General features: G+C 48.4%; 1 protein-coding gene across 2 annotated transcripts in view; it reads right to left on the bottom strand.

Moving 5' to 3' along the window:
• Positions 1–16,311, bottom strand: part of DAPK1 (death associated protein kinase 1) — a 209,425-nt gene that overhangs the window by 34,565 nt on the left and 158,549 nt on the right. For both annotated transcript variants that reach the window (XM_082657471.1, XM_082657470.1), the window contains 2 exons: positions 12,497–12,595; positions 4,959–5,036 (listed from right to left, as the gene is read on the bottom strand). In XM_082657471.1, the coding sequence (XP_082513597.1) occupies positions 4,959–5,036; positions 12,497–12,595 (177 nt within the window). The remainder of the gene's footprint in view (positions 1–4,958; positions 5,037–12,496; positions 12,596–16,311) is intronic.

Below are 16,311 nucleotides of genomic sequence, written 5' to 3'. Positions count from 1 at the left end.
GATCTATGGACATGGGCTTCCCTGGTGGTGCAGTGGTTAAGAACCCACCTGCCAATGCAGGGGACAAGGGTTCGAGCCCTGGTCCGGGAAGATCCCACATGCGGCAGAGCAACTAAGCCCACGTGCCACAAGTACTAAGACTGTGCTCGAGGGCCCGCGAGCCACAACTACTGAGCCCGCGTGCCACAACTACTGAAGCCTGCACGCCTAGAGCCCCTGCTCCGCAACAAGAGAAGCCACAGGAATGAGAAGCCCGCGCACTGCAACAAAGAGTAGCCCCTGCTCACCGCAACTAGAGAAAGCCTGCGTGCAGCAACGAAGACCCAATACAGCCACAAATAAATAAATTAAAAAAAAAAAAGATCTATGGACACGCAGGTGTGGGCTTCTAGAAGGAGATGAGGGATGGAGGGAGGGTTGGAAAGTCCTCAGTACGTGTCAACAGTTGAAGTCAAAGGCAAAGATGACACTACCCACTGGGAAGGGGTTAAGAGTGAACAGATGAAACCCTGGGAACGTACCAACACCTAGATCAGGCAGAAGAACAAGAGGACTTTGGTTCTATTTCCAGAAGGGAAAGCTCCATGGCTTACCCCTAACAAATGTTTAAAAATACGTCCCTAGACTTGCCAACTGATTAAAGGTGAAAACACAGGGAACATTTCTGTTGCTAATTTGGCCCTTAGAAACCAAATGGCATAGCAAGGCAATTTAAGGCCAACCTCCCTGCTGTCCCAGATGCAGACTTCTCCCCATGACTGTGCTTAGGATCCACGTGGGGTGGGTAGGACTGAGGGTGGCAACACCCTAAGGGGTGTTAGGAGAGGTGCAGAGGCAGGTTTTTTGGTTTCCACAATGAATGGGGGAGGGAATACCTTAGACATTAGACGCTTGGGGGTCCTCGCATCCTCCAAGGACAGGAAGTTCCACCCACCCCAAATGCTGCTGCTGTTAACACTCTGGTGAGAAACAGTGGCAAATACGGGGGAGACGATGACATTGAAAGGAAATGGTGATAAGATGCCCCTAAGTATAAATTACCCTCTTCCCGTTCCCCTCACCCATTGTACCGGGTTGTGGACAGTCTCTTCCTGCAGATGGTCCAGGTTATGATTGCACATAAATCTACTTTCTTGGCTTTCTCTGCAGGTAGAGCCTGCTCCTTGAGGCAACCGCCCACAAGTCCTCTGCGATGCGTTCTCCAGGGATGCACTGGGATATCGCGATCATTTTCAAGAATCAGGTTCCAGTGCTGGGTGTCCCCAAATCCCAAGCAGTTATTTATTTGGGGATTTATTTAAAAAAAAAAAAAGATAGAGGGTGGTTAGAAATGCTTGGCAGCCAACTTCTCCCTTTCTGGAGACTCAGAAAGCTGAGGTCTAGAGCCGTTTGAGGGAATGACAAAGGCAAGCGAAAACGCACGTCTCGCTGAACACAGAGCTGGGGAAAACTCTGCTGAAGGCAATGGGGCTCTGGGTGACCCCGCGGAAGGCGACCCATGCCTGCCACAGAGCACGTGAGCTCACTGGGGGAAAGGACCATCCCTGGCTGGTGAGGAATCAGCACCGAAGAAGCCCTGAGCCCCTGATCGAGCCCTGAAAGCAGATATTTCTGTTTGGGTCTGGATCTCTGCTCTGCACTAATTAGTACATTGCTTAACCTTGTGGAGTCCAGGTTTCCTGCAGGAACATCCCCATCGCAGGGATGTAAAATTACTGTGCTGCCACACATACCGAGGAGTAAATGGTGGCTGTTACTAAAAGTGACTCTCAAGTGTACCCTGCCACAGTTGCCATTGCTGACGCCCCAACATCTGCTCCTGGGGGGGTGGGTCACAAGAGGAGCCTCAACATCTGCTCCTGGGGGGGGTGGGTCACAAGAGGAGCCTCCACGGAAACCTCCATGTTTCCCCGAGACTCAGAGAGTGGACCACAGGATGCAAGCAAGGATGCCGACTGTGGCAAACACATGGTGCTTACTGTGTGCAGGCAATGCTCTAAGGACATCATTTACGTCACCCATCCGACCCTCATCACCATCCCGTGAACAGCACTATATTCAGCCCATTGAACAGACAGGGAAAGTGAGGCCCAGGGCTGTTAAACTGGTGGCTAGTTCATCCAGCTAGGTGGCAGCGTGGGGACTCCTGAGTCTGTGCTCTCAGCCTTTACCCCATATTTTGCCTCTCAAAGCAAAGATGAGAGGTGAACTTTTAGGTAGGTTGTGGGCTCTAACAGGGATGACGTACTCTATTCACAGGCATTGAAATGACTTTCTTTGTCTCCTTACAAAAACCACAGGATAATGGTAAACTACTAAAGGTTGTCATATTTCCTCTTAAAAAAAATCTAGACACCAAAAAACAAAGTGCAAATTAATGGGAAAAAAAAGGTAAAGGGAAAGCCAAACTGGGACCAGGCAAGAACCCACGCCACCCGGAATTCAAAATTCTGGTCTGGAAACAGCCACCCTTCCCTGAGATGCGTGGAGCGGCACCTCCTCTATACGTTCCTAATTATAAAAGCAGTCGAAACATATTACACCCATCCAATCCACCCAACCTCAGCTACCGTGTTAGGTACTCTCCTTCCTGTCTTTTTTTCTGGGCATTTATCCGTTGTTTCCAATCTGCCATAATAGACATCTGGGTTTGCACCCAGCGTAGCAATCTGTTTTTAAATAAAAGGAAGGATCTTCCTAAGGGGTAGATGGGCAGTAAAACACAGCACAGTCCAAGAAGAAGCCTCGTCCCTCGGCCAAGGGTGACCCTCAGACCACTGGAGATCGTGGTTTGCAGTTGATTTTTGCTTAAAGATGAATAGACTGCACCTTCCCCTGGCGTCACTGCCGTATAACAAGAGTTTCTGAGATGGTGAACAGCACTCCAGGAAAGTATGCGGCAATGGGATTGTCCAGAGTGCTACACTTGTGAGGGGGCTCCCCGCGTGCCAGCTGAGCCCACAAAACACCCACAAGGACAATGCTGGGGCTACGATCAGGACGATGGTGCCGGGAGTGGCAGGTGGGCTAAAATCCCCGTCTGTGGAATTTGGGAAACCTGAGAATACCTGACTCAGCATGTGTATAGACCTGCTAAGGTGTTAAGCCTGATAAAGTGTTGCTTTCTACCAGTGGTCCATACTAGAGGCTAAATAATTAACTGTAAAAACGTGTGCGCATCCAGCCTGTGGACCAGATTTCGTTTCAGTTTCTTTCCTCTATGGATGAATACTATAATGGGGAATCAGTTTAAAACAGCTCTTATATTGTGACACTTTGTCTATGAACGTTAAGACTCCACACACACTCCAATGTGGGGCTCCCTGCTATAAAATCCAGCAAAAGTCAGAGGTTGCAAACCGGTGGCCTGAGGTTGTGTTTCATTTGGCTGAAAATAGCTTCAAATAAAGTGAATTTTAAGATTAGGAGATTTTATGTGAAAGTTCATTATTGATTTGCTGACAGACTCATAGGCTCCCCTGCACCCCCCTTGTTTTGCCTGTAAACAAAAAGTTTTCCCTTGTTTTTCTAGTTCAAATTCTCCCTCACAATGAGACAGTCCGTGGTGGTACAGAGTAGAATTCGAAGCCCAGAGTTAATTTAAGTCTTTCCTGTAAGAACGTGTGAATAAGGAGGGATCTCTCTGTAGAACCTCTAGATCAAAGGGGAGACTGAACCCCTGCAGTGGCCTGGGGGATCTCAGTGTTTATCAGTTCACAGGATCCAAAGCACAAAGGTGTGAAAATGAATTATCTTCCCCAGGTCAACTCCGAGCACTGGGGAAGAAATCATTCCAACCTACGGATGTGTCCCTTCTCACTCCCCCCCTCAACCAGGACCAGGAGACCAGGGGACCACTATGAAAATTCAAACTTTCAGTAGCTGTGAAAGTTACTGTGATTATAAGACATTATAATCCCTCCCCCAGGCACTTTTCAATTTATATGGCAGGATCTTTGTAGGATACCCAAGCTTATTCTGGACAATACCTTTTCAATGAGCACTTAACTGAGCAATTTTTTTTATTCCTATAAAGTTTGTCTTTTGAAAAATTATTACATGATTATTATAGGAAATTTGGAAAAAATACAGTAATGTTTAAAGAAGAGTGTTAATTAAAAAACCAAAATCCAAAGACACCACTGTTACCCTTTTCTTTCCATGCATTTTAAAAAGACATAGCTGAGATTACAATGTGCACATAATTTATCTTCTGCTTTGAAGCCCAGGAACATACTAAGCAATAAACTCCTGTTACTAAAACCTCTTCAAAAACATTTTAACGGCCCCAAACCACTCTCTTTTATAGCTGTCTGTCAATTTACTAGACTTCATTGTTGGTCATTCAATGTTTCCAATTTTTATTACTGTATTATAAATAATACTGCAGTGGACATCTTTGTGCATAGAACTTTTTTTCTCTGCGTTTCTTCCATTTCTTCAGGAGAGAGTCACAGACATAGAATCCCTAGCTTAAAGGGTTTGACTATTTTGAAGTCTCTCAGTACATACTGCTATGATGTGGGCTGGAAAGGTACACCTGCATTTACTTATTTTTGTCATGTTTCCTCAAACCTTAGAGCAACAAGGTTTGATAAACTGGAGCACAAGTGATATCTTGGAGCTCGAAACATTAAGAAAGAAAGAAGCAGAGTCAGCTTTCTCATTTCCCCTCTACTTCACGGTGGGGAGGGGGCAGGTATTACAAAGCGGGTAGGAGGGAAACCAGGCATAGCGACTGCAAAGAGGCCAATGATTTCCAAGTCTCGATACAGAAGAAGAAATCAGAGAGGTAGCCAATGTGTTCATGCAAATCGATATGCAAACCACAGCACAGGACCAGTGCCTTTTGGTACCACTTGTGTGTCCAAAGCCTCTTTTGTTCATCCTCATAGTTTACAAGGGAAAAAACAGAATCTTCCACATAAAAACAGAGCACTTCAGACACAATTTCTCACCTTTCGGAGTCTTGTGAGGAGACCTGCTACCTGTTCATGCTGTTCCGATTTAGCAAGATCTTCTGCTGTCTTTCCATCCTGTTGGAGAAAAACGATTAGTATTTTCCTTCACGACAGAGAGCTGTGTGTTCCATACACCAGTACTGCCATCTGAGGCAGAAACAGTGTAACAGGCATCAGAAGCAAATAAGGTGAACAAAAGACCATGTCCTGGATTTTTTCCCTTTCTGTGGAATCCTTATTTCACTTGATTGTCCAAAAAAGGAAGATAAGAGGTAGAAAAAAACGTGCATCGGTGCTTTGAGGTCCAATGGCGAGATGTCTCAGGCCCACAGGCTTTAATCAAACCGGGCACCTCGTTAGCGGGTAGATTACCCTGTGTCCTGAGCCTCCTCTCTTCAGTTAGGCCAACGATAAAGACTGCCATTTGCTGGCGAATTCTAGTTAGTGGAAGCTAACGTTTTAAAATCCTTCCATAGGGCTTCCCTGGTGGCGCAGTGGTTGAGACTCCGCCTGCCAATGCAGGGGACACGGGTTCGTGCCCCGGTCCAGGAAGATCCCACATGCCGCGGAGCGGCTGGGCCCGTGAGCCATGGCCGCTGAGCCTGCGCGTCCGGAGCCTGTGCTCCACAACGGAGAGGCCACAACAGTGAGAGGCCCGCGTACCGCAAAAAAAAAAAAATCCTTCCATAGACAATCTGTAGCACTCATATCAAGCTAGTTACTGTTAATTACTGTGCATTTCAAAGGAAAGGCTGAGTTTTACAATTTTTATCTGAAGATTTTCGGTGAACATAAAAGGAGGAAATCCTTAAGGGTCCACAGCACTTTGGTGTTTGCTTTTTAATTAGAGAATTTTCACAGGGCTGTAGTTTCACACTGAACGAATTCCTTTCTGTTTCCAGGCCGTGAACATGCACGATCATGGCTAACATTTATTGAGCGCCTCTTAATAATCTCAGTGCGTCGTGTGCAGTAACCTCAGAGCCACTCCAGGGCGGCAGGAACGCCGGCTGTTCACGCACTACCAAGGAGGGAACGGAGGCTGAGGGATCTTTCTGCTGCGGTTTTAGGAATTATGACAAATTTAAAAGTAGAAAAGATGGGAGGCAACTTCAAAAGAAATAAAAGCAGTATTTTTTTTAATAAGAAGACTTAAGGGGCCTTTGGCCCATCTCTCAGTGTTCACCAGTGACAGTTAAAGTTCTCTTCCCCGGGGAGGCTGGGGGAATGCCCGGATCTGACGGACAGCACACCTGCCAATCTCTCAACCCAGGTCACAATCCCTGCCGTCAGATCAGCTTTTCTCAGCCTCTACTGACATTGTGGCCAGGCTGATTCTCTGCTGTGGAAGGCTGTCCCGTGCGCTGTGGGATGGCTAGCAGCACCTTGGCCTCCATCACTAGACACCAGTAGCATCCCTCTTCCACCAGCTGTGACAACCCCGTGTTTCTGGACATTGCCAAACGTCCCCTGGGGGGTGAAGCTGCCCAACTGAGAACCACAGCCGTAGGCTGTGGTCGAAGCTCAGGTGGGCACTCCGGAGGAGGCGTGCTTTACGGTCATGCCACCCGCCTCTCTCTGCCCCCCCTCAAGTCCTGAAATGGCTCCAACGGGCAGACGAAAGCTTCTAGTTTGCTTTGGGGTGAATTAGGTAATTTGTCAGACACCACATCCAAACCAGGGATGCATGCCAAACTGTCTAGATCCTTCCTGACGTGATAAGAACAGGCCTTAGTTCCCAAATCTCACAGCACGTTGGAATCACCAGGGTCTTTAAGAACTCCTGCTGCCGGGCTCCCACCCGTATGCTCTGCTTCTACCTCTCTGGGGTGCGATCTGGACATTAGGGTTCGAAAGCCCTCCCACGTGATTCTATTGTGCAGCGAAGTTTTGGGACCGTTGCCTTAGTTGGAAGCAATCTGAGCTTCGACTTAAATTTTCTGTCCTCTGGTGTGACTGGCCATGAATTTCTCTTGAAGACCTCAGATCTGCATAGCACACAGACAGAGGATGTTCACTGGCCAAGTTACTCTCCACTGTTAAGTCTCTCAAATGTCAGGAAAACAGCCATCAATAACAATTCCTTACGTTTGCACAGCACTTCACAGTTTGCAAAACGTGTCGCTCTAAAGGACACTGTTTGGGCTTCCAAAAGCAATGTCTGCCAGTGTAGTGGAAAGAGTTTGAACTTTGGAGTGAGAAGGACCCCGGTTTAAGTCCGGATTCTGCCCCTCCCCAGCTGTGTGGTCAGTCACTCGGCCTCCCGAAGCCTGGGTTTCTTCATCTACGGCATGAGAAATGACACCTTGACTGCATAAGTTCTTGAGCAGATTAGAGAAAACCAAATGGAAAGAACCAACAAAGTATCAGGTGCAGAAAAAGCAAGCAGCAGTAATCATCAAAGAAAAAAAAAAAGAGCTGAGAGTGTCCCAAAACTCCCTGACTTTCTGTCCAAGAGGGAAAAGGGTAGGAGCTGGATCTCTTCATTCTGGCCCTGTGCTACCATGCACCCCTGAGCAAGGTGCCAGGTCTGCAGCTGGCCCACGAGCGATCCTAGCACTCACTGCCCTGCTTGTCACACACAGTGGTCTGGGAGGTCTCACTGAGAAGGTTTTATATATATATATATATATATATATATATTTTTTTTTTTTTTTTTTTTTTGTGGTACGCGGGCCTCTCACTATTGTGATCTCTCGCATTGTGGAGCACAGGCTCTGGACGTGCAGGCTCAGCAGCCATGGCTCACGGGCCCAGCTGCTCCGTGGCATGTGGGATCTTCCCGGACCGGGGCACGAACCCGTGTCCCCTGCATCGACAGGCGGAGTCTCAACCACTGCGCCACCAGGGAAGCCCGAGAAGGTTATATTTGAGTCAAAACCTGAAGGAGGTGAGTGAGCAAGACATTTGGATACCTGAGGAAGTCTTGCAAAGAACAGCAAGTGCAAAGGCCCTGAGGCAGCAGGATGACTCTCGTGTTTGAAGAATATCAAGGAAGCTCGTGTGACTGGTGCAGGCGGAGCAAGGGGAGGAGGAGGAAGAGATGGGGGACAGGGAGGCAATGCAGATCTTTAGGGACGTCCCCATCACAAGGACTTTTACGCTGAAGGAAGGTCTGAACAGATGAGGGACATGATCTGACATATGTCTGCACAGGGTCAGGCAGGCTGCTGTGTGAGGAACGGACTGTGGACAGGGCAGGATGGGAGCAGGGACACCAGTTAGGAGACCAGGACAAGTTACACGTGATCATGGCCAAGGGCTCACAGCCTCATGGGAGAATCAGCAGTCAATTCCAACAGAGCAAGAAAGGGGGCAAATCACACCCACTGAAGGGGACTGGGAAAGAGGAGGCGTCCTGGGGCTCCAGTTGGATACTGCAAGACGACAAAGAGTTAGTGTTCCGGAATCTTCCTGACACCAACATCACGCACTACTATGTGCCTGGGTGCCTCCTAGGCACTGAAAGCCTCTCCCTGTGAAGGCAGAAGCATGTCTTATTGCCTCATGGCAGGGGTATGTGTGTGTACGTGGGGGCACTATGTGCAAGGGGTGGGGCTGGAAACAGAGGAGGTTCCAGAGGGAAGGAACAGCATGTACCAACTGGCTGAGGTGGAATGAGCGAGGTCCCCGGACCTGCAAAGAGTCCTACTCAGTATGGTATAGCCAAGGGGGTGCAAGGTGAAGGGTGAGGTGGGCAGTGGGCAGGGACCAGGCCATGGAGGGCACATCCTGAGGGCAACGGAGCCCCGGGATGATTTGCAACTGGAACCCACTGCAGACTGGCTTTTCCAGAATGATAAATGTGGTGCTGGGTCAGAACTGTCAGGAGGGCCATGAGGCTACAGGTGAGGGACCAGTTCCGAGGCAGAGCTGGTCCTGGGGGAAATACACTGAGATTTTAACGAAGTGGAGGCAGAGGACGAAGAGCTGTGAGTTCGAGAAGAATCCAGGATGTGGCCACCAGTGTGACGCCAGGGAAGAGAGCATCCACATTTCCTGGACCGGACGATTGGATGTACGCAGAAGGCTTTTGCAAAGGGCAGACACTGAGGGAGGAGAGCAGACCTGGAGGGAGAGGATGCAGCGTGGAGGCGGGGGGCCTTCCACAGGTGGTGTTCACCAGGCTGGGTCCCAGCGCAGTGCTCAGGGAACAAGTGGGGCCGGAGACCCGGACGTGGACCTGAGTTCCTAAGTGCAGCTGCAGCCCTGGGGCTAGTGAGAGGAGCAGGGGGCAGAGAGCGGGAGGGCAGCCGGCCAGGGGGCGTGGAACAGCAGCAAGAAGCCTTGGAGCTGGAGGAGGGCAGCAGAGATGGGAGGGGAAGCAGGGGCCAGTAGGATTTTCTTACCCAAGGCCAGAAAGAGTGTCAAGGAAGTGTCGTGTCCTGGAGAGATAACTAGACATGACTGCTGGCACTCAGGTGAGCAAGACAACAAAGAAAGGTAAGGAAGGAAGTGATAATAGTACAACAAAAGTCAGAGTGGGGCTTCCACTGGGGGCAGGGGCGGGGGTGAGCTGCGGCTGGGACAGGCCACCAGGGGTTTCTGGGGTGGCCTCGAAAATTCTACCTCTTGACCTTAGTGGGGTTACAAAGGTGTTTGTCAAATCCACCAAGTTTTACTTTTGCTTATGTCCTTTCCTTAAAAAAAATGTTTTATTTTACAATAAAAAAATTTTGAAGGCGAGGTGACTGGGGCTTCTGCAGAGTCGAGGGAATTCCGGGAGTCGAGGACAGACTGTGGCGGGAGGAGGAGAGGTGGGAGGGAAGGGAAAAGAGGACCGGACCTTCAGAAGACTCTTCTCAGTTATCCCGGCTGAGAACAGACTGGGAGAGGCAGGGTAACAGCTAGAGGAGCTGTAGGGTCGAGGGAGGTGGTGCCCGACGGGAAGAACCCTGCGGTCAGGCAGAGGGGAAAAGCTGGCTCACGAAGAGGGCTGGGCTGTGCCGTCCAATAAGGCAGCAGCCCAGGCCACACACGGCTCCGCGGGGCTGGAAACGTGGCCGAGCTAAGATGTGCTGTGGGTATAAAATGTACCCAGATTTCCAAGACTTCAGTCAAAGAACTGGAAGTATCTCAATAATTTATAAATACTGATTACAAGTCAAAATGATAATATTTTGCATGTTATTGGGCAAAATACATTACTTTATATGTTACTTTTAACATATGAAAATATCAGTGAAATTAATTTCCTGTTTCTTTTTCCTTGTCAGATGTGGCTACTACGAAGTCTAGTACGACACAGGCAGCAAGCTGTCCTTCCGTGGAGCCGGCCTCAGCCCGCAGCACGGCGCCTCTGTGATGACCCACACCCTGCGTGGAGCCCACGTGGCTTCCCCGCCCTAGGAGACCCCCGTCTCCACCATGCCCGCTGGGGGGCCATGCACATCCAGCCCCACCTTGGCCGGGCCAGTCCAGGCTACGCTCCAGCTCACTGTCCTTCCAGCTCCGCCGGCCTGGGCCCTTCCTTCTCTCTCTCTCCACTCTCTCTAAGGAGTGGTCCTGACACTCCTGGAAACGTCCCTGGGAACTCTGGCTCTTAATTCTCACGGGTCCCATCCAGTAGCTGTGACCCCTGGGTCTGACTCTCTCCCATTAGACTAGAAGTTTCCCGAGGGAGGGGCAGCTTGCCTGACTTGGCCCCTCTGTGTTCGCTGTTCTGTGCCTGGTGCGCAGTGTATGCTCAGTATCTGCTGAATGAATAAATGACTGAGGCCCCGTGGTGGACTCGTAGGGACCAGGGAGAAGCGTCTGCAGTGAGCTGGGAAGGGTGGGGAGCAGAGTTACACCCGAGGGCCTCTTGAGGGGAGGCCAAAGGCACGGGGAGATGACCGCGGGCTCACAGTGGTCAGGGGGCAGCCCAAGGACCCAGCAGAGGCCGAAGGTCACACATTTGAGAGGTCCCGGCCCACACTGCCGAGTAGGCAGGAGCAGCTGCTGGCATCTTCACAGCCGTCCTCGACAGTTTACTTTTTTTTTTTTTTTTGTGGTACGTGGGCCTCTCACTGTTGTGGCCTCTCCCGTTGCGGAGCACAGGCTCCGGACGCGCAGGCCCAGCGGCCATGGCTCACGGGCCCAGCCGCTCCGCGGCATGTGGGGTCTTCCCAGACCGGGACACGAACCCGTGTCCCCTGCATCGGCAGGCGGAGTCTCAACCACTGCGCCACCAGGGAAGCCCGACAGTTTATTTTTTATGAGGCAACATCTGTAACAAAGAAGTACTTCTCCCCATCAAAATGTACATCAGTGCTCTATCGTGGAGTAGCTGGACCGAGTGCCAAGGCATGGATGGTCAGGGTTTGATAATGGCTCATCAGGTCATTGCACGGCGGTAGGTGGGTTTGTGATGGACGAGGAGGTGCCCTAAGAAGGGACAACCCCAAGTAGAGCGCTGGTAAGCACTGGGCCTGCAGAAGAGCCCAGCTCGGGGCTCAACACTGCAGAGAACAGACCCACTGCTTGTGGGGAGGGAATCACATCCCTGTCACATTAGCGCAGCCAGGGAGGCAATGTCCTAGGCCAAGAGCCAGTACCCATTTTCTGTCAAGGGCCAGGCAGCAGATATTTGGGGCTCTGAGGACCATAGGGTCTCTGTTGCAATCGCTCGTCTGCCCTTGTAGAGTGAAAATGGGCACAGACAATGTGTAAACAATGGGCGTGGCTGTGTCCCAGTAAAACTTTATTAAAAGAAGCAGGCAGCAGGCTGAATTTGGCCTGTGGTCCATAGTTTGCCAACCCCTGTATGACTCTCCAGCCTCAGAGCCCTGATTTTCCCAAGGTTGGCCACCATATTTCAAGACTCAGATGGGTCTCCTTAGAGAAACACTTTATGTCAGCAAAGTCCTAGTGAGTTTTAGGAATCACCCACATGAGCAAATGGAGACTCAATCCACTGTTGGGCCAGAGACAACTCAAATGATAATGTTTCACCGCAGCGGTAAAAACAGCAACCTTATCTCTTAGCGGACATATTTTTCCTCTTCGGTATTTCTTGAAATGTGAAACAAAGGGTTTCTTCTGCAGGGAGGTACCAGGTCTGGAACGGGGAATGTCGGGAGTGAGACATTTAAAGAAACGAGATTTAAAGAAATCTCATTTTAAAATATGTTGTGGGCTTAAGAGCAAAGCCGGACTTTTTTAAAAAAGAGAGAACAGCTCTTGTCACCTGTTCCCCCGACGCTGGGGGGCCTTCCTCCTCCCTCCCTGGAAGGAGGGGGCACTTTTAGAAAAGATAAACACACAACCTAATGGAAAACACAAAGGCCTGTTGCGTAACGCAGGAAACGAAAAGGCCAGTGGGAAACAGCAGGTGTTCCTGGCAGTGCAGACCTGGTGGAAGAAGAGGATGAGGCGTTCTCGGGATCTTACCCCAGGTTTGTGTGGGCAAATGTTTACGTAACTGCAGTGGAGGAGCTGAAGCTTAACGGCAGTCTGTCTGCTCTGGAGTGCAGCTGGCAAGCAATACCTTTCCCCTTGTGCCCTCGAGGCCTGAGGGGTTTGCAATTGCTTTCTCCTGCCAGAGGGCTACTCACCGAAGTCAGCGCCTCCACGTTGGCGCCTGTCAGACAGAGGTAGCGGACCACGTCCAGAATCCCGTTGTTGGCTGCAAGGTGCAGAGGCGTCCGTCCATACTGGAAGAGACAAGAAAGACCCAGGAGAGTCCTCACGGCTGCTGCTGAGGAAGACGTTTATGGAGTGACCTCACAGGGCCATCACTGGGGGATCTGGGATCCTCCAAGAAGAAATAGGAGGCGAGGTCTCCCCTCGCCAGAAACTTGCCATCTCCTTGGGGAGGCAAGCCAAGCAAAACATTTTCAAGTATTTCTCAGTTAAAAGAGTAACTTTAAAATAAAACTTAAAAGGATGAAAGAGTGGGAGGCTTATCATAAGATAACTAAATTAAGTCTCCTGCTGCGCCAGCAGAAAGGAGGCATGAGTCAGGGCTCAAGGGCCCCAAAGTTCCGGAAAGATCCGCACCACAGTTCAAATTTAGATACAGCGAAGGGAAAAGGCATGGAAGCACAGCCACTGAAGACACTCTAATGAGGTGAAATTCCAAGGCCATACCCACCATTTTTTATGCCTATGGGTTCCCAACCCCAAGGCATCTGGAGGCACTACAGTGAATTCATGGGGTGCTGAGGAACATTTAAAATTTTTGATGGAACCAGCAGGTTCAGACACCAGGGAAACTACCAGCTCCAGGTAGTTCAAAGTCTCAAAGCAGCTGGTACTGCCTTCCTTTCAATGACATCATGTATGCACAGCAGGGGGCTGGTTGCTGCTGTGATAAGAGGCAAATATCTTGAGAAAATCCACGCAGAATAGGATATAAGGGTGGTGGTGTCCACTCTGAGTCCAAGGTTTGAGGAGTTATGAGGTGCCCAACAAGCATATACATCCCATTAATATACAACTGGGGTTAATTAAGAATGAAATAAAAATAGTTTTCTTTCAATTTATGTGGATCATTTATTCCCACAGCTACTAAGTTGTTAGGACATACATACTAGGTTGTTTGGATTGAACGACTTAACAAACAGAACTTTAGGTATTTCTTTTGCTCCGGGGGAGCCATGAAAAAGATTACTAAGACACTATGGAAGATATGAATTGAGCAAGTGTGGGTATCTCTGCTTTATACTGTTTATGTGCAAATACAGGTTTCTGCTAGAAAGTTAACACATGCTCAGGTAGAAAATCCAAACAACACAGAAGGATCTATGGGAGAAAAATGAAGCCTCCCTCCCCCTCCCCCTCCCCCAAGTTCCCCTACTCAGAACTAGCCCTACTCAAACCTTCCAGGCTTTTCTCTATGAATCCATAAATGGAGAGAAATAATCTGAAAAGCCAAGACATTAATCACACTCCACCTTCTATTCTGTCCCTTGCATTTTTCACCTAACAATGGGTTGTGAATAATTTTTCATGTCTATAAGGAAATCTATTACATTCTTTCAGATACCTGAATAATATTCAATATACGGCTATATCATCACTCATTTAGCCAGCCTGCTGAGGATGGACACTTAAGGTGGTTCCACTTCTTGCGATTATAAATAACGCTGCAACGTATGTGCAAATTTATGTTTTGTTTACTGTTAGCTTCTAGAGTGATTTAGAAAGCAGATACGAAACTTTCAAATACCCTAGAGTTAAAGTGCGAAGGAAAGGAGGAGGTTTGGAAGACCTGGATGAAGAGTTTGGATTTCTGTGTAAGGAAGATAGTCTTGGTTACAGGATGCATAGTTTTAGAGAAGGGAAGAAGGTCAATGAAGAGACGTGTGATGAATAAAATGGACTAGGAGAGTTTACACTTTTGATGGCCCCCAATGATTGACAGAACAAAACCCAAACTCCTTAGCATTACACTCAAGGTCTTTCACCATCTGGATTCAGTGCCTCTTTCTTGCTGCCTCCCTCCTCTTCTTGAAATATGCTTTCCCCTCTTCTTCATCTGTCCAAGTCCTAACTCATTTAAAATGATCACCTCTGAAAAGCTTTTCCCGTTTTTTTTATTGTCCAGATGTCCATGTTTCTGGAGCACCTGTACCTCTATCACAGCAGTGACTGCAATATGAGATGTTGTTATATTGAAATGTCTGTGTGTCTGTCCAAAAGCAGCCTGAGGGCAAGAACCATTCCCTGCCATCCATACCCTGCCTAGCCCTGCTCCCCACCCGCGCCTGGCACAGTGTTGTCACAGAAGGGCATTCATCAATGCTTGGCAGGCACGGAATTCTCTTGCAGGCTCCTGGATGTGTGTGCGCATGTGTGTGTGTGTGCGTGCACACACACGTGTGTATCGACATGCTTTTTCTACTTTCGCTGATAAGAAGAGCCAATCCAGAAAGGAACAAAGGGTTAAGGGCCGTGCACTCTGCATCATCTAGTTCCTCTCCTCTCCTGCATTTCCCGATGTGGCCGAGTAAATAGCCACTCTCTGGATTTTCACATGAGAAGAATGCAGAAAAAGACACGTCTGTTTCACTGCAATGAGCGTCAAAAATAGTGACAAGTTCCTGTCACATACTGCTGACAGGGGTAGGATCTGAATGAACATTTTCATCTCCGGGGGAATTGAGTCCAGGTAAGGAAAAGGCAGGACACAGCATGGGAAAGGAGTGACAGTCTGCCTGTGGGATATGGGTCGTCACTGTGCCACCTCCACGCTGACAACCGGTTACCGGGGTGAGACCATGTAAAGCCAGATGTGCTTTCTGGAGAAATAATGCCTTTCTCTTACTTTTCTGTGCATCTTTTAAGCTCCCCTACAGCCCCCAGCATCTTTCCTAAAATAAACAGCGAAAAAATGAACAGGAAAACAAGCTGACACCAACCCTTCTGAAGAAGGCGTGAGACCCACAAAGTCGTGGTGTACAATGGCCAAGTCAAAGGTATTCAAATGAGTGCCACGAGGTTCCTAAAGCTGCTTTTTATTCATTTAAAGGCTCCTGGAAGGAAAGCCTAGGTCTTGATGCTGCTTAATATTGCATTTAGTTTCCTCCTTAAGCCACTTATATAACTGACTTGGCAAGGTTAGAATAGGATAAACTGAGAAAGCAACCAGCAGCTAATGGTTAAGACCTAGTATATTGTCTTTTCATATTTCCAGAATATGAAGATTACCAATTTCAATTCCCATTAGAATTAATCACATAATATGCAAGAGGACTATTTTTTTTGATAGAAGCATCATTTTCCAGTTGTTTCAGATATTAATTCTTTTTACCTCAAACAAATCATAATAAAATTCTGCTGGTATCATGTCTACCATTTATAAACAAACATTTCCTGCAATTAAAAAATTAATTCTACTTGGACTTTGTTTTTAACATAATCGTAACAGAATAGTGCTTGCCTTTCATACAGTTGCAGGGCTGAAACCACATGAATATCCAACTGTTCTATCATATTTGGTAATGAAAATCTAGATGGTATTCAGGGAAAAGAGAAGGTTTTAGCTAATTTCTAGGAGTCAGCATATGGGGATTTTTATTTCTTTATCATTCACCAAATGATAGTATCCCCTTGGTCTTACCAAACTTATTAAGCACAAAAAAGATGTTATGAACTTTTGACCATAAAACTCTCAGTGGGGGAAACTGGAGAAATCTGGCCCCAGGAATTTCAATCACATCAGAACTCATTAGGTGTTTTCCTGAAGACTCAGTGCTCCAGGAAGATGCCCGAATTTGTACCATGTTCTCTTATTACAGGAGGGGACGCGCATGCGTGCGCACGCAGGCACACACACACGCACACACACTCTCTCTCTTTCTCGATGCCCATAAATGGTAAGCCGGGCTTAGCAGGAAGTACTTATTAATGTAATTTTCTGTTACTC

Source organism: Grampus griseus, assembly GCF_964374135.1.
Source record: "Grampus griseus genome assembly, chromosome: 6".
Taxonomy (NCBI): domain Eukaryota; kingdom Metazoa; phylum Chordata; class Mammalia; order Artiodactyla; family Delphinidae; genus Grampus; species Grampus griseus.
The sequence above is the reverse complement of the archived record's forward strand: the minus strand, read 5'-3'. Positions and strand labels throughout refer to the sequence as shown.